Here is a 24,695-nt window from a genome sequence, read left to right as displayed (position 1 = left end):
ATTCCACAAAATGGCCAAAGTGGTATTCTATCCAGCTGAACTCTGAAAGCATATCTAAAGAGCCAGGAAAGGAGAGAAACTGGGCTCATTCTGAAACATCAGCATGCTCAGAAACTACATCATCATCATTTGAATAAATACAACTGGTTAAACTGTGCATATTAACAGCTTCTAATGTCCAGACACATATGCAAAAGAATTCTCCAAAAAGTCCATCAAGTCCATCATGATGCAACAACTCACACATCATCGTCAAATACATTCTACAGAAGTAAAATCCTTAAGGTGGCACAGACAGAGGGAAGTATCGTGATCAGACTCGCTCTGGCCCGTAACACACACTTGAATAAACACCACCAGAGAACCTTGTTGGCTATACATGATCCCTTCTACTCGGTGCATCCTCATCAGTCAGGGTGACGGGGGCGGGACAAAGCTCATTTATTAGACTGGCTATGCAAGAGTGAAAATCCAAAGCAGGATTTGCTCTGCTCCCACTAAACCTAAGCTTCAATAGATGTGTTCTAACAGTACTGGAGCTACATGTAATGGATTATTGTTCTTATCAAGAGTAAGTACACGCACACACAGTAGGTTTTTTTGAGCACTCACAACAGGAATCAGATTTTTTTTTTTTTTTGTTATTCAGTACAGCAGCACAGACATGTAAATGACACTCCTAGGTGCACGGCCATTTTTTTTCTATTTCCAAATAATACTTTCTGCATGGGATGGGTACCAACATTGCACAGGGGCGTTGGATTATTCCACAGTGTGAATGAGTGCACAGATTGCCCTTTGACCTTTGAGAGATACTTAAGCAAGTGGTTTAAATACAGAGGCCCTGAGAGGTTTGCAGGGAATTTAGCTGGATTCAGATCTAATATCTTTAATTGTTCCAGATGTTTGGAATTCTGGTGGCATACTGTCGACCAATCGAAGTGACGTTTATGTTGGTTTTTTTTCAGCATGACTGCCAAAATCAACATCCAAAATGTATGATTTCAAGAGTAAAATGCTTGAGTAACAATAAAGCATAAGGATTAGAAAGGAGTCTTGTTCCAGCTTTGTGTGTTTGTGAATGTGTGCGTCTCCATTTGAGCGCCACTGGCAGTAGTCTATCAGTAGGGATGGCAGGTGGCAATTTCAGGTCGGGCAGTGACACTTTCTGTCCAAACGGGGGTGCTCTCCTCTCAAGAAATCAGGACTGCAGGTGAAGAAAGAAGAGATGGTCAACCTTAAATCCCTTAATCTCAAAAGGAGGGTTGTGAGGCCAAATCCTGGCTAGATATTATCGTCTGGAGTCAAGATGGCACCATACCTCTGATGTGCCGTGCCGATCCTCGGTGGATGATTCTGTTTCCCTGACAACAACTGCCATGGTCACCTGCATGTCTGGATGCTGCTGCTTGGCTTCCTGTATTGCAATAGCCAGAGCCTGTAAGGAAAGAGTGAACTATCGAGTGAAAAACAGGAATAAATGCATAACTTTTGTCAAGAGTTTTCTTAAATGTCTTATTCAATAATAGAATAGAACTGAAATTCACACAAAACAGGATTTCGGTTTAAGAAACGCACAGATTTTTCTACATTAGGAAAGTCAATTTTAAACATTTTATGGTTGCAAATAGAGCTAGATTTATCAAGCATATAGCTTAAAAAAATAGTGATCAAATGCCAAATATTGTCTTGTTCCAGCCTCTCAAATGTGAAGATCTGATGCTTTTCTTTGTCGTGTAGTATTGTAATATTATTGTAAAATAAATATATGTGGTTTGACTAGATATTGGGTTGAAACAGGCATTTTTTTCTCTTTTTACATTTGACATATCGACAATGAAAATAATGGTTAGTGGCAGCCCTACTTGAAAAGAACAATTTTTTTGTGTGTGCTGATCTGATTTATTCACTTGTTTGTATTGTATGTTATGTCTTTGTTCCATGTCTGAAATAATGGAAATAAGCTTGTTGAGCCGATCTGAGATAGTCTAATGTTTACAAAAATATATGCATGGTATACTGTGTGCAAGAATCCATGACTTTTTGGCATGGCGATTAATTCATTTAAAGGATTTTAAGTGCTTCAATGAATACAGGTTAGAAACAGTTCCAAAACAAACATAAAAATAAAAAAATGAGAATAGACTTTTAGAAATGTACATCATTTCATACCTGAAAATATGCAACATCTACAAATGTCCCACAAACTACAACACCCAAAGCTAACAACCAGTAACCACAATGCGCATGGCTCTTTTGATTTGACTTCCTAAGTTCATTTCAGCTCACCTGCTCCTGGTCTACATCATCGTCTCCTGTGATTATGATCCTCTTCTCAATCCTGGTCTCTGAATATCCTCCTTTCACCGTCTACAACACACAATGGCAGAAGTACGGCTATTTAACTGTATTCAGACGTAAAAGATGATACCACTTTATCATCATCATACAATAAACTGTGCACTTTGTACGTTGTTAGGGGGAAACACCACCTAAATTAAGAATGATATTTTCTATACGTTATTTCCATGGCCTAGGAAAGTTATTTAATATTTCAATAGTTAATATTTGTGAACATGAACGAATCTCTTTCTTTTTTCTTTGTTTTACCCAAATGAGCTTTATTCTATTGTAGTGTCCTCAGCTCTGAAGCAGAACATGTACCCTTATACTCAGAACATTCCCCTGGGTCCTCTCAGTGTCATCTATAATGTCTTACCCCATTTATTGTCTATGAAGCAGTTCCACACGTTATACTTGATGACATCACAGAGTTTTACAACTCTAGTTGTTAATATTTATTAATATTTTTGGAGTGTCATGCAGTGTTGTCGTACTCCGTCTCAAGTTATTTTGATCTCGGTCCTGCCTCGGTCTCAGACAAAGGACTCAAAGGACTTTAAGACTCATCAGGAGACTCTTTTCTGTGCGTGTTTTTATGGGAATGTAGATCTTTTAGATAAATTTGAGGAGCCTTTGCATAATCCCCACTTGTTCCCCATTTCATCGCAAGTGTGTCATGCAGTGTTGGACTCGCACTGTCCTGGTCTTGGTCTTGGTCTCAACCCCCTCAAAGTCTTGGTCTCGATCTCGATACACTTTGGTCCTGGTCATGACTTGGTCTCGGTCGTCTTGACAACAGCAATCATGTATGAGTTTTGAAAATGGGCCTCATTCCCCTTTAAGCTTCTCTACCTTGGTGACGTGAGTGGTTGCCGAGGTAACATTTTCAGTGAGGAGGATGGGCGACCCCGACGCCTCTCTTCCAAAACTGCTCATATGCACCTGAGAAAGCAGAACAGCTGGCGGCATTAGCAAATACATTAAACACGCATGTACAAATCATTACAGATTAGAAGTCATTATCTTTTGACATTTAAGGACATCCAGGCTTATATTCGTAAATGCATTTATTTGGGTCTTTGTATGGTAAGTAGGTTTAAACCCGAGAGAGCAGAAGGGAGTGTGCTGCAGGTCGAGTTCAAATTGGAGAAGTCCCCGTGTTTGTACTCACAGGGGATACACTGTGTCTCGAAGAATAAGAACCTTCACTCAGGCCAGTGATACAGTGATCCTGAAACAGACACATTCATCGTGTGATTAGTAATACTTTAGTTCTAATTGCATCAAATATTTTTTTTGAATTGACAATTTTTCCTCGCTAAAATACAAAGCTAACCTGATCCGTGAACTCCACGATAGTGGTGGTGACCTCTGACCCATTGGGCTGAGTCTCGGTCCTGACGTCCGTCTTCCTCACCGTCGGTGTGGGCATGACATCGCTGGCCTCCCTGCTCAGCGGTGTGACGGCAGAGATGCGGCTGGCTTCTCTGTGCGACTCTCTGTCCACTGATGACGACACCGGCACTGACCTCTTTGGTTTTTTGGGTACTACAGGCTTAAAGACAAGTGACTGTAATGTAAAACAGGATGAACAATGCATTTTGAGCTCAGTGCTTACGAGATATATTATGTATTAAAATGAAGATAAAAGAAGAAAGAAAAACAGGGAGGAGAACATTACACTACACTAATCGATAAAGAGCCAATCACTGTGTCCTTTGTCTGCTCAAGACTTAATTTCAGTGCATTATAAGCATTAATATATATTCAAATCCTTTAGGTTATACAGCTTTTTGACAAAACATTAAAAAAACACTAAACATAGAAAAACAAGTTGAAATGTCTGACAAACACTCCAGGTGCAGTAACACACACCAGTTTGTTACCGGGGGGTTGGGGAGGATGGAAATCCAGTCCAACTTCATGTTGTTTTGGAAGGACACTTGCCTGAATCTTTATTTTAGTTCTCATATGCTTCTTGTTAAAAAATACATGGAGATATAAAACACTTTTATGATTTGTGGCCATTTTTGGATCATTCACGTTAACACGCACACTCAACTGCACTGCAGTTTGATTAAAAGAGGACACGTATTTTTAGGTGCCTAAAAATAGCATGGTTCTTCTTACCTGCCAAATCAAAACAAATCAAACTAAAGTAGGAGGAGCAACAAACAACACTTGATGTAAAAACGTTGGTGTACCTGCACATCGGGCCGTCTGACCTCTGGTCGGACTTCTTCAGCCTGGATGTGTTTGGCTGGAGGGCTGCTGCCGCTGGCGCCTCTGGACAGAGGGGCTGACACCAATAGAGGAGGTGGTTCAGAGGGGCCCTGGTGCTGGAGAAAGTCCATGCCAAAGCACAGACCCACATCGGGTGAGCCATCCCTCTCCCCAAGCTCCGTCATGCACTTGGAGAACTCCTCCATGCCCGTGTTTAGGTCCGTGAGGATGGTGAAATCTACTTCGGCCTCCAAGCTGGACGTAGAGCTGACTGTGATGCTGGAACATTTGCGCTCAATGCCGAGGTGGGTCTCCTTCAGGTACAGGATCTCGTGGTCCTGGTCATCCTCTGAGACGGAGCCGAGGCGTCTCTCCCACAGATCTCTCTGCAGGGAAGACTTCATTAGACCACGTAAACTACGTCTACTTATAAAACCAAAGAATGTGAGCTGCAGAACAAACAAAAGCATTTTTGTGTTTTTCTTTCTAAAAAATTACCCATAAAAACAAAATCAACAGAATCAGAATACGTTATAAATTAGATTTAGTTAAAATCATGTGTTTTGAATTGTGCTGGTGTGATTTCCCTGTTAATTTAATTAGTAATATATCTATAAACTGTGCCTGCGATGAAACAAGAATAGTGACATTAATTCCACATTTTTGCATCCAAACACAAAATAATGAAAAGAACAAAAATTGAAGAAAATGTGTTCATAACTAAGTACAGTTTGTTTACAAAGAAGTGGCTAAAAAGGGGGAAAGACAAATATGAGACTGGTGGAGCTGAGAGACGACTCACTGAAGCTTCGTTGAAAGGTTCTTCAAAAATAGCAGGTGTGGGAGGTGTGTCCTATAGAGGAAGAACAAACAGGAAGAAAACATTAACGTGAAACGAAGAAAACGTGTCAAGTCATACAAAATGACAACAACAACAAACCATGACACCAATCTATACTTTAGCCAATGAGTGTTATTGCATCATTCAGGAGAGAGCTGAAACAGAGCCTTTGTTTGTCACTGCATTGACATGATGTTCTGTTAGTAGCACAACACAGCGCATGATCATATTTAGAGAAAATCTGAAAATGTGCGATGTTCTTTATTCACAGCTTTTAAGCCAATTGCTTTTGTACTGGGCATAGTTCTCTGCATTATTATTTATAAATGTAAACACTTAACTCATTCACCAACTTCAGGGCTTATGTTAAAATTACACACATACGAGAATTCCCAGAGATTGTAAAGCTTGCTGCTACTGTCAAAAGCATGCACACGGGGTATATTTCACAGGTTGACATCATCAGAAATGACCGCAAGTGCAATGGTAATGCCATGCACTGAAAGGTTAGATTTTTAAAAATCCCTTTCAGGAACGAGGTATTCATAACCGCACATGCAGCATATGAATGCCTGAGCCCTGAAGAGGTTTGGCAGCTCTGCAGCTTGTGTGAACATCTAAATCGCCTTTTTTCGTTTTTCTGAGGTGCCAAGGCAAAACATTTGTTTTAAATGTCCTTCACAGCCATTTACCAAAAGGATTTCAAAGATGTGAAAAAAAAGAGGGTTTTTTTCAAAGAAAAATGGTGGAAAGGTCTCGCGCTCCTTGCAACAGCAGCCAGCTTTATTCTGTGAGGGCGTTGGAAGGAAAGACCAGGCGTGAACGTGACAAGGGGACGGCTGAAACTTAGGCATAGGGAACTTTGCTTAAAGGCCCGCGGCATTCTGAAATGGCCAAGCAGATGCATTGCTTTGCGAAGGGGAACAAGGGAAAGCGATATGCTTTCTGGGTCATGGACATTAACTGAGTTGATCAATGATGCGATGCCAAGGAACGTGAACCTTTTGCTTTTCTCATACACAGCCACATGAGTTCTGAAAGTATGTGTGATTGTTTTTTTGTTTTTAGATGGTAAAAACAAGATTTGCACGACATCGCCTGAAGCTCATGCAATGCTTTACTTTCCGATGATTGACAAACAGTTTAGGGGGCAGATGGGTTTTACCGCTTGCTTCCACTTGGCTGTTTCTTGGCCGGGCGCTCTGTAGTGGATGTGGCTGCTGTCCACGTTGCTCTGCCTGTCTCGGGACCATTGCAATTTCAGAGGGAGAGTTCGAGGGGGAGCTGTTGGAAATTTGGAGCTAGAGAGGAAATTCTCTTTAAACTCAGAGCTCTTTTGAAAATGGTCTTCGTGTCCTCTCGTCCGCAGACTTTGTCCTGGAGTGCCTCTGCAGTCTCTGAGCTCCGGTTGTCCAAACAACTCATTCTTAATCTGTTGATGTAGTACAGTCTGCTGTTGATATGACATTGCAGCGTCACTGTGGTATTTGGAGGCCCCCGTGTTTTCCTTGACAACATCTACAGCAGACTGCTGCACTACAGCAGTATCATCCACTTTCCTTCCTGCCTCGGGGGAGCCGTCTTTTGATTTTGTCATCTGTACGTCACCAGTTGCACCAAAGACGCCTCTATCAGACCAACTTTGAGTGTTTACGACACCTGTGTTCTCCTTATTCAAAGACTTCTTTGATCTTTGTGGCTTGAGAGGAACTATTTTGGTGACTTCGGAGTGTGAGTTTGCTGTTTTATTGCAATCTTGCGCTACCGTGGGGCTTGGGGCTTTTTCCCCCCAAGTCTCACAATGTCTCCGGTCACTCTCATTATCGCATTTGTTGCCTTTTGGGAGAGAATCCACAGCCACCGGAGTTTCGAAGTTCTTTGTCCTCTCTTGATGAATGTTGTGCTCATATTGGCTATGCTTCATATCTCTGTTGATCATTCCACTCCTCTGTTTGTCGTGTGGAGATCCATATCCATTTTCTTGAATGGCATTCCTCGCTAATATAGAATCACGATGCCAATTTGTTGCTACTGTATTTTCCCCAGTGTTCATATCCATTCGTCCCGTCGCTCTAAAGTCTGATTCTTGTTTCGGAGAGGTCCCAGGAAGACTTTTTAAAGAGTCCCTGGCTGTTTGACAGTTGTTCATCTTTGATTCAGTCCAAGGTGTCACAGACAACATGTCTCTACCCAAAGAAGAGGGCTTACTCTTTTCCACTTTAGAGTAAGTATTCACTTCTCCTTCATAAGCATCCTGCTTGTCAATCAATTTGCCATCACCGGTCGCCTATGTTGACATAGAGTAGACAGTTGTGAGGGACCTCAAACTTTGATGCATTTCAAGATGCTTTCTTTGTTTTGGATCAATGTTTTTGACAGAGAATTGAAAGAGCTGACAAACTTGAAAACATTTAGAATATCTTAATATGTTTGACACTGATTGTAGTATAAAATAGTGAGTATTATAACTTGGTAGTAGGATCCCGTTCTTACTGGTTTCCGCTCGGGGGTTCCTCCAGGAGGAGTGGCTGAGGAGAGGCGTTTCTCCCTCTGGGCCATCTTGCTGTTGGGCTGCCTCAAAGCCCTCTTCAGCTCATTGATGCTGGCCTGGTGCTTTTGAAGAACATCTTCTGGCTTATCCAAGAATTGCTGCTTACACAGTGAAGGGCACACCAGGAACACAAATTAAAAACAAATTAAATGAAAATCCTAGATCTGGATCTTCTGAATTTGGCAACAATCATTTCTACAGCTGATCTAAATGTGGATTTAAGTTTGTTTATGTTTTCTATTTTGTAACTGTGCTGTAGGATGAATTACAGGCTGTCACACAGGGTTGGACAACAGAGGTCTTAATGTAATGACCCCATTACTGTACACACAGATCACGATTATTTCCACAATCTGTCTCTTACTGGATGCTGTAGCATTGTAGTCAAAAATAAATAAAATTAAATGTCTGGAGGTTTTAAAATATCATAATTACAGGGGGGGGTCAGACTCTAACTGTATGATTTCCAAAGGTATTTTGCTGTTGCTGCACTTTACAAAATACCCTGGTAGAATGCCTTCGTCAACACCGAGCAATCTTTGGAAGATTGAGCACAAAGCCCCACACATGAGGTTTGTAATTATTCACTGATCAAAGGTTGGAAAGATAACAGACACATGAACTATAAATAGTGTTCAGACTATGTGCGCTCCATTGCTGTTGCCGATGGCTGTGTTCTAACAGTAAGAGAGAGTCACAGTTATGGATCAGACCTGGTGAGGGTCACACACACACACACACACACAGCACATGCCAAAAAGAGGGGGCAAGCAGTACCTCCTGTTTGGGCCGATGGGTGGCCACATCCTTGTGGCCAAATCCGAGGTGGGGCAAGTGAGATGGAGTGAAGGGTTTTGAGCAAAGCAGGAGGTTGAGGATTGGTGGGGGAGAACAGATGCGTGCAGAGACAAAGAGGTAAAGTGCTGCAGGTGAGTCAAAAAGGCAAGGGGGCCAGACAGCCGGACAAACAGTTGACACCACCAGGGCTTCTGACAAAGACTGTTAAGCCATTTAAAGCTATGCCAAGAAGACAGGGACAATCCATTTCATGTGTCAGCCAATTGATAATTAATGCAGTCATATAGTGACTGAGCAGAAGTGTTTGGAGAGGGGGATTATTCCCATACTTCTTCATCCAAAGATTTGGTGAGATGGCATTACAAAAACGACAAAAGAGCAAACCCTTTAGTGACAAAGGCAATGGCAATATTTCCTGAAGTACTTAATAATACTAACAAACATATACCTGCAGGAATAACACCACCAGTTTCATCAAATAATTTAAGTCAATAAGTCAGTAAAAGAAAAAAAGCTATTTTCATGTTAACATGTGACTGCACATTGGCTCTTATTCCGACTGCATATTATGAAGTAGTGCACATGATGTATTCGGAGCGCACCTATGACGAGTATGCATGGTTGTGTCTCGTTTCGAAGGTTGTGTAACGGCTGTTTTTCCGATGGCAAGTTCACGTACATTAATCAACTACAACTGACCACACGATCAAATGTCAGACGGACTGGATACGAGGACTGATAAGTTGACGACAAGTGCTGCGTCACAGCGCAGTGCCATTACGCACGGATGTTCACTGTGTTTGCCTCCATTAAAACACCTGAAAACGACCCCAGGCTGCTACAATATAACCATGCAGAGCTCTACACACACCAGACTGGTCGGTTATAACTCCACATTTTGCTCTTTTATGAAGGAGATGTCTGCTTACATCTCGTGTTTTGTCCTTGAAACCCGTAGCAGTGCAAACACATTGATTACTAAACTATATGACCACGTATGAGGCCGTAGAGTCGAGTGTGCATGTTTGATGCGTTTCCATTCACCCTGCGATGGAGGAGCAACGCTGACACACAATTGGTCAATTCTCTCTTTATCGTTGCTCTTGACAGGGAACCCTGAAGAGGGTCTTCCGGCTTCACCCTTAAATTTGCAGTCGCCATAGCGTGACAAACTCGCAGGCCAATCCGCTTGTGCAAACCTCAGCACCCGTTGCTAATGGTGTACAGTCAAAGGTTTCTGGGTGGAACTATTTCTTGTGGTTCCGCATTACATGTAAAATCTTTATTTGTGTTAGCGGTAAAAAATAAGTATGATGGAACAAATGATTCACTTTTGACGGAAATCCGTCTGTAGATGGAGCTCTGCCACCCATGATAATGAGACTTTACACTTCTCAGCTGAAATACCAGGAGATTTGCCAACTGGGGATCCACTGATTCACTGAAAAATCAACCTTCTGTTTATCCTGCTAATAACAATTAATCCCTGTAATTACACACGGGGACACTGTTGAAGATGTGTTGACAAATAGTTTTTTTCCTTCTGTTTCAGTCACTCTGGATACGAGCTTAATGCCTATGAAGAAAATCTAATATCATTTTTCCAGCGGGAAAAAGGATAGAAAGAGCCTAAATAAATCCATATTAAACATTTCATGTCTATTCATCTGAAGATCGATTCATGCAGTTTTCATGGATTATACCCAGTTGAATCCTTGAAATCATGACAATGAAAAGAAATGACATTTCCTCCAGAGACAAACAAACAAGAAAAAGGATAGGTTGTGTTTAACAAACACAGAGCACGCGTGCATGACCTACAACAACCAAAACCACAGACACTAAGGTCCAAGGCCAAAATACCTCTGGCTTTGAGTCTATAGGCGAGCCTTCCTCCTCACCCTGTAGGAGAGGAAGAGGTGGATGACGGGGAGGAGAGTAGAGGTCAGCAGAGTGTGTTAACATTACAGCCGGGAGAAGAGAAGATATGTTAGAAGCAGGATTCTGGGTTAAAACAAAAAGTATCAACGGCAGCAAAGAGGTCAGGTTAGGTTAGGTTCGGTGTTGGGAAGCAGCTAAAGAAATGTAGAGGAGTCTTATAGGTCTGCAGAGGAGCAGAAAATAGAGGAAATTGGGCCAAGGAGAGAAAAAGTAGGGATGGTGATTACACTCAAGGAATGTGAGAGAGAAGGATGAGGAGCGTTAGTCAGAAGTTGAATGAGGGATTTTTCAGAGTTGGTGCAAAGCCTGGTAGTTTTTCAATTGAACCAATGAAACTGTCTTCATTGGAGAACTTTTTGTTTTATTGACTTTGTTGATTAACATCACTAACTTTTAAAATATCTCTTTACCAGCTATACATTGAGGTAGCAAAGGCTGCAATGAAAACAGGTGTCTGTGTATTTTAATGTTTCCTCCCATCTTGTACCTTGAGCTCCAAAGTCTTGGTGGTTGTTGACATGTGAGCACCCCAAGTTTGCCTCTGAACCTGATCTTGGTCCTGACCATCATGCTGCTCCAGCTCCTGCTCTGTGTACTGGTCCTGGTCCTGATAATGGTACTGATCGTGGTCCAGGTCAAGGCTGCCCTCTTGGTCCAGGTCTTCTCTGGACATGAACTGTGTGCGTTCACTGGAGCTCCGCTGGGACAGCTGGTCCATACTGTAGCCTAGAGCTGAGGCTGGTGAAGTGCAATGGGAGGGAAACATAAATCAACCTGGACTCAAGTGATGAAGCGTTTACATGACATAATCTACAGCACAGTCAGTGTAGGGCCATGTACAGCATATATCAATAGGCTGTGCTCCAACATGATACACAAGTTGAAAGATGCTAATCTGGGAAATATAGGTGACCCTCCGTGTGAACGGTGAAATCATCTGGGTTCTTACCTCCGTCAATGCTTCGGGGCAGCATGTACCGCTTGCTAACAGACCGTTCAAACTGTGGGGCAGGCCGGTCAATCAGAGCACTGGCCTGTCTGGTCTGGGCTTGGGTCCTCCCGCTGTAGCGGAACTTGGAGCCAATCACCAGGAAGCCCTTGGGAGGCGGCTCTGGGGAAACCAACCTGCAGGAAGGTTCGGGATTGTGTAAATCGACCACAAGTGCTCAGATGCTGCCCCTTGTAGACATCTTTTATTACACAGTTTAGAGTCTTCGACAAGGTTATTCTACTGGTAATAATCTTCTGATCATTTCCTGAGAAGAACTACAGTCTGTGTTTTGGTAGTACAAATACAGACAAAGATCTTAGTTTAGTTGGGCTCTGAATCTGAGGTTGCCAGCGGAAAAATAAAGGAAATAATCCGTTATAATTGGAATCTTTACACTAACTGCTGAATTGTGTGCTGGCTTGGAGACAAATTTCACATGTTTGCAAGTTCAGCTGACCTGCTGTGCACGGACTAAGATACTCTCTAGCTTACAATAGGAACAAATGAATTAGAAGTGTACCAACTGTTCTCTGTCCCCATTTAACCTATAATTAGTAGCAAATTACCAAGAATCAGCAACCTTCCTATGAATTTACAGTTACATATCATGTCTGTTCCATGCAAGGACATTATACAGAACTATGGGACCTGTAAAGAAAAAAAAGAGGATTTACCGTAAAAAGAACTCAACACATTTATGTAATGAGTTGCAAGGGTATCTTCAGTGTTAACAGTTCATGCAGGGTCCAACAGCTACGGTGCAGAAAAAGTGTGTCTGTCTGAGTATCTGTGGCTATCAGGTCCTACCTGAAGAAGGTGTGGTTCTCAATGCAGACCTTCCACAATCGCTTCGAGGCCCGATGGTTTGGCAGTTTGAAGCCTATGGTGCTCTCAAACTGTTCATACTGAGCAGTGAGGGAAAGGAGTGATGTTGTGGTGGTGGTGGTGGAGGAGGAGGAGGAGGAGGAGGAGGAGGAGGAGGAGGAGGAGGAGGAGGAGGAGGAGGAGGAGGAGGAGGAGGAGGAAGGCGGTGAAGAAGAAAAGGAGAGTGAAGGGAGCAAGTGCAGGGAAAGATGGAGGGATGGTGGCAGGGTGAATTGTGTTTACTCTGCAGCAATGGACAAATCAATGATGCTTTTTTGTTAACTCTTTGAAATATATTCTCACACTGCCATGTCAGGGAGATTCTCCTTCTCTAACCAACCTACAAATTAGCCTTTCATGCACTCACTCCATCAGCTGTTTCGTGGTGTGAGCAGATGAAGACGCATTCAAATCAATAGGTTATTTGCAATATAACAGGTCTTTAAACATAAGGACTAGTCCAGTCACAAAAAAAAAAAAAAAAAAATCTGTGGGGATGGTTTAGAATAAAAGGGTTTTAGAACACAATGATAACCCTGCAGGCAAATTTAAATTGACAGCTGACTTAAGAGGATAGATCTGCAGAACAAAGTATATGCACAGAATGGCCTTGGTGTTCGCTATAAAGACGTCAATGTCAGTTTAACAGTGAATGTAAAACACACTGCAGATACCCCGAAGGCCAAAGAATGAAGGGGAAAAAACAGCAAATTATAAAAATATTCGGAGTTGAAAACCAGAGCGAGCATAATGTGGCTCCTACATTTGCGAGTAAAATCCTTGATGAAAGTGCAAATCCTCTTGACTGGCTAATCACACTTTAAATACATCATAGCGGAAGAGAGAAGGAGAGGAACGAAAACATGACCTATGAGCCTAATCTTTGAACAGAATCTGTGAGGGCTATACATAATGTCCTTGACAGTTGTCACATGGTTTTGCTGCAGATAAATCTCAGAAGCAACACTTTTATCAAACCATGAAATGACTATTTATGCTGTTTGGGACGAGTCAAGAGAGACAATGATGTAATTTTAACAACTGTGAAACCATGAAATAGAAATGTGGAGTTGGCGCTTTTACAAAATGATCCATCATTCCAGTTGCCTCTGCTCTTTCAGAATGACTGTCATGAGCTATTCTATTGGGAATGTGTGTGCAGTTACTGCGCAGTGAACGCCAAAGCAAGGTGCAAAAGAGAAGATAAGGAGAGATTTGATTTACCTCTCCTGGGCGGATCTTGATGTAGAAGTTGCTTCTCTTGTAGGAGATCTTGAGGATTTTTGGCCAGGCGAATCGGTTGATCCTTAGACGGTCTCGGTAGATGAGCAGACCGTTGGCGCTCACACCGAGCATTATGTCAATTCCTTCCGAATCCTGGTTGACACAGGCATTGAGCTTAGAAAAACCTCAGACAAAAGTGTGCTGCCAGATGAACAGTCTGGGAGTACCTACGTTTTGTCTCTGTACCTTAGCATGATGCAGGTCCACTCCATACATTGACAGCTTCTTGGCATTTTCAAGAAAGTCCACCTCTGCCTCTGCTGGACTCATTCCCCTACGACACATTATACCAAACACGATTTATCCCTTCTCTCATATTCATGCAACAAATCAAAACTACCAGCATTTGCCATGATCCTAATGGCCTTCAATTACATTAATGAAGTCATATGTTCTAGGACCTGTAGTTACGGTGCAACTCCATCACTCTCTCCTCCAGCTCACGTGTCTGGTTGGGTGCAAAGCGGAAGTCGTTGACGTAGTCTGGGCCGTGTTCCTCTGGCTCGTAGTCTCCCAGCTCGGCCTGGACAGTGTAGGAGCCCAGAAGGGCGTGGGTGACAAATGAGCAGGGCAGACGACCAGACAGGATGTCGTCCCTCAGCTGCAAGCACAGGTAGTACCTAAAGAAATGAGGGAGGCGGAGGCAGAAATGCTGCTGACATTTCAAGAATCTACATCACCACGAAACATCTGGAAGAACCACTGCTAGATTTTTCAAATTTGACTCTGACCAATACTGGTCAATGACAAAACATATCAGCAAATCTCATGACAATCCTGTCATCCTCATGCCTCATGATTCAGTCAGTATCCTATGCATTCATTATATTGATGATCTGGAACCCAGGACATAGATCCAGCTAATTGATCTACATCTAATAAAAGGTAGTTCATTTAAATAACCAAAAGGTGTATTGGTTCTATTCACACTATTCACACCTACCTGGTGATGTCCTCAATAAGAACAGACGGGTCTGGGGGGTAGAACTTGACAGAAAATCCAAAGATCCAGGAACAAACTGTGGACAAATTACCAGAAAGGTTGTTTTGCAAATGGCTGCTCTATGTGTGTGTGGATAGGTGTGTGTGTGTGTGTGTGTGTTTGCTGCAATTACCCCGAATTTGCTTCCTAATCTCTTTTGAGGGATCCAACCAATGCTGATAAAGAAAGAAAGAGACAATCCCCCTTAGAGAACTTTAACATCAGCAAAATCATCCATATTCACATTTTAAGTGCCCCTTTAACAACTATAAATCAATGGCTGCTCTTCTCTTTTCAAATCTATTCCCTAGTTGAAAGACAAATATATTCGTATACAATAAAAAGGATGAAGGCTTCTACAAACGCTGAAAGCATCAATATTGAGGCTATGAATGACAGTTGAGTCCGGCTCCCTACGCTTAATGTCACTAGAGCTTTCATGGTGCACTGTAGACCCTGTGCACCATTTTTAAAAAGGCCATACGGCCTAATAACATTTTAAAAGGATAAAGGTCATGTATGCCACTCTGGAAGTGGTAAAGTACGGTTAAAAGGGCAACTGAGGACTCACTGCTTCATGACACCTGGAAAAACAGTCTGGTTAAATGGGCTGTTTGGCTGAAAGGCTGGTTGACATTTGCTCTGAAATCAGTGACCCAAAAAAAAAGTAAATAAACTATTAGAAGGTATAAAGAAACACGGCAAATTCAATGTCAACACATAGATTTGGACTTGGACTCTACAAAGCTATTCACCACGGAGAAACCTTAATTACCCCAAATATCATGAATCATCAGCCCAGCACAGAAGAATCTTTTGAACAAAGGATCAGAACTCAAGATTAAAGTGACTTTATACAATGTTACACAATAAACAAGCATGCCTGCAAACCATAATGGATCCAGAAACACATCGTTAACAAATACAAATGCATGCGCGACAGTACCCTTCTCTGCCAGAGTGCTGTCCGGTAAACCACAGATGAGAATTCTTTGGGTTTTATTTCATTACATTTTACGGGTAAGAACTTCATGTTATAAACACGCATGCACCTTCTCTGTGTGTATGTGAGAGGACTTTTACGAGCCACATTTGTAACTTCACACAATCCGATTCAAGATAGTTTCTAATTTGGGACAAAATTGGTGTCCTAATATTTGTTTCAATTGCAGCTGCATTTGCCTCAAGCTACAGCAGTTTGGATCTTAAAATGATTATATTCAACTTCCTCAAGTAAAATTTCCTCAAGTAAGATATCTTAATGCATGTGTGGGTGTGTGTGTGTGTGAGTGTGTCTTTGTGTTTCTGTGTGTCAGCGTCTGACCTTGGCGGTGTCCGTGTCCTGGAAAGTCAGGCCAAAGTAGTCTCTCTCCAGCAGGTTCAGATGGCCACACACCATGTCCAGCAGGGTCTGGCCCCTGGCAAATTTCTGTTACACACACACACACACACACACACACACACACACACACACACACACACACACACACACACACACACACACACGAGAACACACAGCGAGTGGGCAGGTGACACAGTGCAAGTTCAGGTTGTTTGAACAGCATGTATTGTAAAAGACAACAAGAAGAAGATAGAGTGTAATAATGCAAGTCAATAAAGATGTATACGACTGTGTCTGATGGCCTCGTCCTTGAGACCCATTCAGTATAAATGCACAGTCTCTGGTTCACCTCCATTTGAGAACCTTTGTTGTATGTCACAGCCTTCTGTCTCTCCCCATATTTCCTGTCTACACCTTCCCTATTAGCAAGCCGCAAATCTTTGAGGAAGAAAATTATTGTAAAATGGTTTATTCTAAACCAATATTGTATTCATTATATATTTATGTGGTAATTATCAAGTAAAATAAAGCTAGCTGTTATTTTACTACAGTCTTTAATTATATTTCATAGCATGACGGTATATAAAAAAAAGAAAAAAATCAGTGACATAAAAATCCACCCCAAATGTGGTGTGAGAGAAGCTTCCAGTATGTGGAGCAGGAGGCGCTACACTGGTCGCATGTCTATATAAGGGGATGAAATGCATCTCGCATCAGTGGCGTTTCAACAGACCACACCTATTCTCCATCCAGCCCTCGAGGGCTGGAAACACGGCCTCCGTGGGATGCACCGACGGCCTTGGCAAAATGCTATCTCCACAGAGACATGCACAGACACACACACGGCCAGATTAATCTCCTAGGGAAACCTGGCTCCTACGGCGACAAAGCAGCCAAGCAGCTGTTACCATGGAAACAGAAGTAATAGGTCCCTTCTGGATGTGCGTGCGCCCCCTCTCACTTTCTCCATCTCCGGCTACTACAAGGCCACAGCAGAGCTTTGTTCATCTGCTGCAGGAGACGCCAGCAGTACAGTCAGCATACCATCTAAATATTTCAGACTAATTAATTAACCATTATAAAGGGAACCATCTTTCAGTCATATTAATAACATGTATATCCTGCTGCACTAAGGCTGCTACGGGTGAAGCAGTGAGAGAACAATGCTGATTAACAGGCAGGGGCAGATTCAGGGATTTGTTTCGGGGAGCAGCGCATATATTTGATTTTTCTTACAAAATTGAATTGTAACGCACATCTCAGGTGGTCCCTCAAGCATGGCAACCAGTTGACGCATTGGATCTGCTGATGAGATTTCTTTGTCACTCCAATTGGCTCCAATCACATTTATTTAGCTATTTCTGTGGGTTGATTGTGTTTGCAGCCATTTGGTGTAATCCTAGAAATCCATTTCGCTGATCGCCTCGCCCATGAAAACAAGATGAGGAGAGACAGTGTGCGTGAATGGGTTAATGGCTGACCGAGGGGAAAGTAAATCTGTCGAACTAAGTCGCTTTAAGTAATGTAAGCGGAAGGGAAAACACTGGAATCAAATAACTAAAGAAAAACTGTAAACATGAGTCGGTGTTGCTGCTATTACGCAACGGCTTTGTTGTGAGCTACAGTGATTAACTTTACTATTCGGTTATTATGTGAAACGAATGAGAAACAATCCCACCGCAGAACAATTTCAGCGGTAAGAGGAGTTTTGTGATGTACAAAGGCACTTTCACAAAATTGACTTGTTTGATGAAGACAGTTTTTTTCTTAAACGGTCAAAATGAAAGCATCGGAGGCCAAGATATCCTGAATTTCAGTCCCTATCATGGGTAAAGCTCACAAAATGCAGGAACCCATATATTAGATATCATCTTTTAAATCCAACACCTTCAGTTTTTATTACAGGTTTTCTATCATGAATTTGAAGCCTGAAAAGCCAGCGCTCAGACCACCCTGATGACATCACCGGGGCTATTTCTTTCAGAATTCAGAAAGCTCCCTCCAGAGCCACAAAATACGTCCGACAACTTTTTTCACTGGACATCTCTCCTTGTCATGAGTAAACTGAGCTTTACGTGTGAAATAGGTGGAATGCCCTTCAATAAACTCTGCATTTCACAATCACACTATTTTACATTTCAGTTGAAGTAAACGAACAGTGTTGCAGACCTCACACTGGCTACATGCAGCAGCATTACAGCCAAGGCTAAAAACATGTGAATGCAATAAACATTCAAATTGCAATACTTGAAGTCAGAGGGACACAACATATACTGGTACTGGTTCCAGAGTCATTTTATTAAAAGCGTCAATGACTCGTTCACCAAGGCTGGTTCATGACCACTTTGAAAAGAAAGCCTCAGAAATATATTAAATTGGTTTTGAAGTTCCCAAACAATAAAAGTCTCGTTCGCTCGAAGCGTAGCCGATACGAGCTGGCTCTAAGAAAGGCTGCCCTTCAACCAGACAGTTTGTGCTCCAGCGTTGGCAGCTACCCATTGACGCGAGAGAGCGATATGCTGCAGGGAAACAAGTTCGATGGGTGCTACTAAATGGGAAGAAATTACACTGAATATACTGACGATAAAGTGATGTTGTTATTCTTTAAGGAGGCCGAGCTTAGTCCCAGTGTCATGAATCTTTTATTTGGTTTCAACTCGTTAACCACAAGAACTTCACATTTATGGAGCTAGTGGTTGAAAAATCACATTCTACCAGTGCCAGTACAACGTAGATATTATTTCCATCACTGTGTAAAAAAAAGAAAAGAAAACAAAAGGTATAAATAGCTTAGCTGGTCAACATCAGCAGCTGAGCTCTTCAATATCGTTGGCACGGAATGCTTTGCAGACCCCAAACAGCAATGCCTCGCCAATAAAGTGGAATCACTGTCATGTGGTTAACCGGCAGAAATGAGTGAAGAGTGGAAATGAGCATTCGTATTTTATGGACCTGCAGAGAAAATTCTGTTCAGCCAAAGTTAAAATATTTGGTACAATGGTCTCCTCAGGATTTTATTCTCCATCTCCGGATGTTTCATTAAAGGGAAAAGTAATAGCTCGTTTGTAAGCATGGTGCTTAAGATCTTTCTTTAAAGGATGGCATTAGGTTAAGGACTGGACAAATGCACTGCGCTCGATCAATATCTATAATGGTGTGAGCCAAACATCAATAGGAGGCTCCGGCTGTGTCTCTTTGTTTTTATCATCAGTCCCCGCTCGCTCAGTGGACATCATGACCGTCATTATATCAATGATTTCACTGCATTCATCAGTGTCCCCGCTTGCCTTTTCTCCATTGCATACACAGTCACATACATACTACAGTACACGAGGGAGCAAGCACTCCATCTTTCTCTCTTCCTCCTCGCCCACTTTCTTCATCTTTTCCTCCTCCTATTTCCTTCTCCCATTCTATTTTCTCCCCGGTCAAACATTCGTCAAACACTCGTCTGTCAACCCTATGGATTTCCTGTCAAAGCCCAATACCTCCAGTGTCACTGGCCAGGTGACATGATCAAATAATCAAGACAGAGGGAGAGATGGGGGAGTTGAGCTGAAGGAGAATGTGCGTGTGATGCCTCGGCCACTACTCGGGACATATTTCTCCGCTCAGAAGTCAAATATGTGAAGTCACGTGAGAGGCAGTACGCCATGAAAGGAATAGTGACATGAATGAGGTCGAGCCAACAAGATCATTCCCGTCACACATCACACTCCATCATCAGCAGCAGTCAATGGGGCTTCGGTGCTGGCTTTAATGTGATTCACCGCTGCTCTGTAAGTCCTGGCCAGGATATCCCTCTACGTGAAACACCCCCTTCGACATCCCTCGCTCTACCAGTCGTTTCGCCCCACATGAATTCTCTGCGATGTATGATCGTGATGAGCGTTTGGGCTGCTGTGAAATTCAAATAAAGCAAAAGCTACGCCCGTCTGTTTACAAACACAAAAGGCTACGGAGTCACGACTTATGGAAGCCGGGGATTGCTCATCTGAGCCTTTCCATCCCCCACAATGCAGAGCTTGTTTTACCTCGCGCCACCCGTCAGAGCTGCATTTCCAGTAGCATGTATTACCGAGGGAGGCTAAATCCCACTAAGGTGTACCGTGGTGTGCTGAGTCAAGGGTTGTGTTTAAATGGGGGAAATGTACAACAGCTTCTTAAAATGCTATATTCCTGGTCAGCCTGTACAGCGAGATATGAAATTTAAGCCGGTGTGCATTTTAGTGAGGAGAAACAGCTGAACTGTGTTTTAATAGCACTGCAAAACAACATTATTGTTATTCGTAATTATGTTTGCAGAATTCAATCTTCACGTTTTTTCCCCAGCTTATAGGTTGCTAAGAAAGATTTCCTATTTTTTCAACATTATTCCCCGGAACAAATTTTCCAAGCAGATCAGTGCCGGTCAAAGTTTCAGGACAGAGTCATGCAGGACCGTAAAGTATGCTAGTATGCAATCCTGAGTCAGGGTCTGAGTCTGAGTTAGCTAGATCATCTAAACCATTTTATCTGGAGGTAAACGTTTAAGGAGTGAAGTTTCCATCAATATGTAGAGCAAATCTTAAATCAACTTCAAGACATTTGCAAAAAAAAAGCTAATTAAAGCATTTCCATCGTCTACTTTATGATAATAGTAGGAGATGTGTCAAGATAAACAATTGGTGCACTCATTTTCTATTGATAAATGCACTGTACTTGTACAGCGCTTTTCTCGTTTCCGACCACTCAAAGCGCTTTAACACTACATGTCATCATTCACCCATTCACACACTGATGGCAGGGGCTACTATGCAAGGTGCTACCTTCAGGACTATGTGATCATTCACACACACAGCAGGCACAGGCTGCGGGAGCAATCTGGGGTTAAGTGTCTTGCCCAAAGACACATTGACATGGACTAGCAGAGACAGAGATCGAACCGCCGATGCTCTGATTGAAGAACGACCCTGCTCTACCGCTGAGCCACGGTTGCCCCTAATTCACCCGATGTAGAAGAAGGGGGCGCAACAAAATCACACAATTAAAGAGCGCGAGAGCAACCAGTAAATACAACGTAGAAAACATGGTGTGTCAGTGTGTTTCATGTGTTAATTTGATGAATGTTACAGTCTCAATTTTCATCCTTTGCTATTGTTCATCTCTTCGATAAAGTGAAAGCTTGAGTGATGCAGGCTTTTTTTGACATCATGATACATCAACTAAGTCTGTTTCCATTTTTAAGTCAGTATTTTCTTCAATCAACTATTCCACCTGGGCCAAGTGCAAAAATAGTTTGCAAGATTGTAATTTATTTTGAAATTTCTGGCGTTTCCACTCAGGTTTTCTGATGCAACAATTGAAAATATGCATAAAAAAGGTCCTTATAAGTATTATAAGGATCTAAAAATGTTATAATAATCCCTCATTGCACATGAATGCTGTGTGCGAGCACAACTGATGCAAGTAAGTAAGTCAAAGTTGGACAAAGAAGTCAGTCTGTAAAACATTTGGGTAACGTTTCTATTGTTTACCTGTTGTTTCGGTCCAAACCTCTGTGATTGTCTGACTGCTCATGCCTTGCCTGTCTCAGATCTCAAACGAATAATTTGATAAGTAAAATGTTAATATTACTGATATAAATTATATAAATGAATACAAGGCCTGTATTAATCATAGTAATCTTTTCTCATGGATTGATCAGCCATATTCCCCATCCTTTGCTGATGAAAAGCGAGTAGCGTACCTCAACTCCAGCCTCGTAGTCTGATCCGTCAAGTAGAGTGACTTTGACCGGGACGGTCTTGGGCCGTTTGGTGCTTTTCTGGGGGGATTTGGAGGCTTTGCTGGGGGTCTTCTCTGAGCTATCATCCATGTCGTCCTGGTCCTCTGGAACCTTGGAGAGAGAAAATCCTTCCTCTAAGTGTGTGAACTTTAAATCACCATGCTTTGACTTTTATTTAAATGTCTGAATTCAGAGTCTCAACGGGCATTATGTGCTTGTCTTCCAAAGTGATTTAAATCCCAAATCTTTGATTATGTGAGGCAATCATCAAATGCATGATGTAGTATGAGCTGCCGCTCTCAGATGTTGAGATGTTAAGTTGCTGGCACAGGCGGACGGGGCTAGCTGCCTTGCATATCAAACATGCCGGAAGGCCCCCGAGCGATTGAAAGGCCTGAGTAAAATGATCTACAGCTGCTGTGAGTTTAACAGCACTCCCACCTGATTGGTTCTCATGGCGTCAACTTCCATTGCGCTCTTCAGTTCCCCAGCCAAAGTCGTCTCTGTTGTCATAGAAATGGATTGCAGTCCTGCAACATAAACAATTTTCCTGTCAAAAAAACAATGTTGGGTGTTTACTGCTGCCGTAAGTCCAGTCTAACGATGGATTCCTGATACATGAGCAAAACACTTCCCCATCTATACACAGCATACAGAACATTCACTTAAAGCAATACTTCACCCAAAGAAAAGACCATTTGTTTATCAATTACTCAACCTGTTACCTTGAATATTTAAAGAAAATGATGCGTTTAACAGCATAATATCAAAAGGACAACAGCATGCTTGCTCAAGCATGAGACTGTTTACGTAGAAGTGTTTTGAATAGTGAGGTTTTAGTAAAAATGCACATGATCGGGATAGGGTTTGGCGATATGACCTAAAATCTACACAGTATTTTTGGTGGTGTTTGCAGTGACGGTATCATATCACAGTATTACAAAATGAAATCCACTGAAAAAAATATTCTACCAATTTACACTCTATTGGGAACATATAGGAACAAATATATTAAAACAGATATGTTATCTGGCTCTAAATAAGAATAAACATGTATTCTTTGGGAGCGGTATTGCCCCATGTCAATGTAATGTGTTTCATTCAGGGTTAGTAACCGAACTCTTTTGAGTTTGTAGTAAACTGTATTGATGAGCAACCTGGATCTCAGCAATTTGTCATCTGTTAACATCACCTTTTCTGCAAAACAAAAGTTTTGTTCAATAATTCAAGGTAACACGGGGTGAGTAATTTACAAATATAAGATCATGTTGTGGCTGAAGTATTCCTTTAAACTGACTTTAGGTATAATTAATGACCACAGAACAGATACCTGCGGCGGGACATCACATGCAATACGGCTTTGCAGCTGACAGCTGCGATATAGAATCTGTAATTATACTGTACTGCCATGCAGATTGAGTGTCTTCTTCACACGCATGGTAATTGCACTGTGCATGGAGAGATGGTGAAAGAGAGAAAGAGGGTTAGCTCAGCCAGTGCTGGCTCACAGACTCCCACAGGAGCACTCTGCATGAAGAGTGCTGGCTTCATGGCGCTCTCCTCTGACACACTAGCAAAGCAGATAGCATAAATTACATCAGTCAGAGAGCCCTGCGGCATGGCACAAGACAGCAGACACACCGAGGTAGAGAGAGAGAGAGAGAGAGAGAGCGAGAGGGGTGGGGGGTAAAGGAAAGAGTAGCACTGAATCAAAGGCAGAGGTTATGAGGAGAGACACACCAGGGAAAGGAGATCGTGGCTGGAGAGTGAGACATGAAACAAAGCTGATATAGTATCTGGATGAACCTTGACTTTTGAAGGTAACCACCGCTAATACTCGAGCTGGACTCCTCCTTTGCTCTTTCGGCGGGTGACAGTACAATAGCAGATATTCAGATTCGGTGGTACAGCTCAGATAAACTAATGATCCGAGAGTCAATCTGTAGCTTTAGTTTGAGAAGTGAGCACATGGTGACAGGTTTAATATTCCTCATATGTCAGCTGAATTTTATATTTATCGGATATTAATTTGAATTTTTGAGAGGGACTGGATTGTGACTGTTGGTAAGGGTTCAGAGTTGTGCGTGTGCTTTCTTTTCCGAGTATAAGGTGCAATAGCCAAATTATGAAGTAGTTCCTTTCCTCAAGTATATTGTTTATATACATTTTTCAGCCTCAAGTGAAATGTTGCGTGCAACAAGTGCAAACTCTACTGTATAATGTAACAATCTATTCTAAAGTAACTCCAGGAAACGTGTCAGCATAAGGCATGTGTAATATTGTTTAAAGCCTACTTCATTCATGACTAACTATATGTAAAATGTCTTAAAAGCCACAAAGAGCTTTTCACTTCAAAGTAAACTGTCATCTAATATTAAACTATTCTCTAAAATTGTTGATTTAAACATGAGAAAATATCAACTCCTCTAAATATGTACCTTATCACACACACACTTACTGTGACGGTGTTTGTAATATAAACCTTAAAGCCCGACGATAAATAAGGCAAGAAGTTAATGAGAGGAAGGGATTAGTGAGGAGGGGACATGGGAAGCTCTAATAAAAAATAAAAAAAAGAATAAAGCTTCCAGGGAAAACTGTCATTAGGGAGGAGCAAAACAGAAGCTTGATTTGTTCTAATAACGGCCAGTGAAGTGTTGGTAAACCAGGAAGAGATATAATGGTATTTTTCCTCAAAGAAGAGGTCCTAGTTATCTTATTTTTTTCTCAACCTGTTTGACTACATATCTGTGTTTACACTTTGGGAA

The 24,695-nt window shown here is 42.0% G+C and overlaps 1 protein-coding gene across 1 annotated transcript; it reads right to left on the bottom strand.

Moving 5' to 3' along the window:
- Positions 1 to 754: 754 nt before the first annotated feature.
- On the bottom strand, positions 755 to 22,440 carry LOC306780388 (band 4.1-like protein 1; the record flags this gene model as incomplete). Its single annotated transcript, XM_079272745.1, has 23 exons — positions 755 to 1,207; positions 1,322 to 1,438; positions 2,290 to 2,370; positions 3,196 to 3,285; positions 3,515 to 3,574; positions 3,680 to 3,898; positions 4,548 to 4,952; positions 5,369 to 5,419; positions 6,573 to 7,694; positions 7,901 to 8,056; positions 8,736 to 8,765; positions 10,620 to 10,658; positions 11,185 to 11,435; positions 11,647 to 11,822; positions 12,496 to 12,593; positions 13,777 to 13,929; positions 14,023 to 14,110; positions 14,238 to 14,456; positions 14,780 to 14,855; positions 14,952 to 14,994; positions 16,143 to 16,247; positions 21,889 to 22,038; positions 22,369 to 22,440. The coding sequence occupies 23 exons, from the start codon at positions 22,438 to 22,440 to the stop codon at positions 1,202 to 1,204; spliced, it is 3,807 nt and encodes a 1,268-aa protein (XP_079128871.1). The 3' UTR covers positions 755 to 1,201.
- Positions 22,441 to 24,695: the final 2,255 nt, after the last annotated feature.

Source organism: Melanostigma gelatinosum, assembly GCF_949748355.1.
Source record: "Melanostigma gelatinosum genome assembly, chromosome: 8".
In the NCBI taxonomy this organism is placed as follows: Eukaryota; Metazoa; Chordata; class Actinopteri; order Perciformes; family Zoarcidae; genus Melanostigma; species Melanostigma gelatinosum.
The sequence above is the reverse complement of the archived record's forward strand: the minus strand, read 5'-3'. Positions and strand labels throughout refer to the sequence as shown.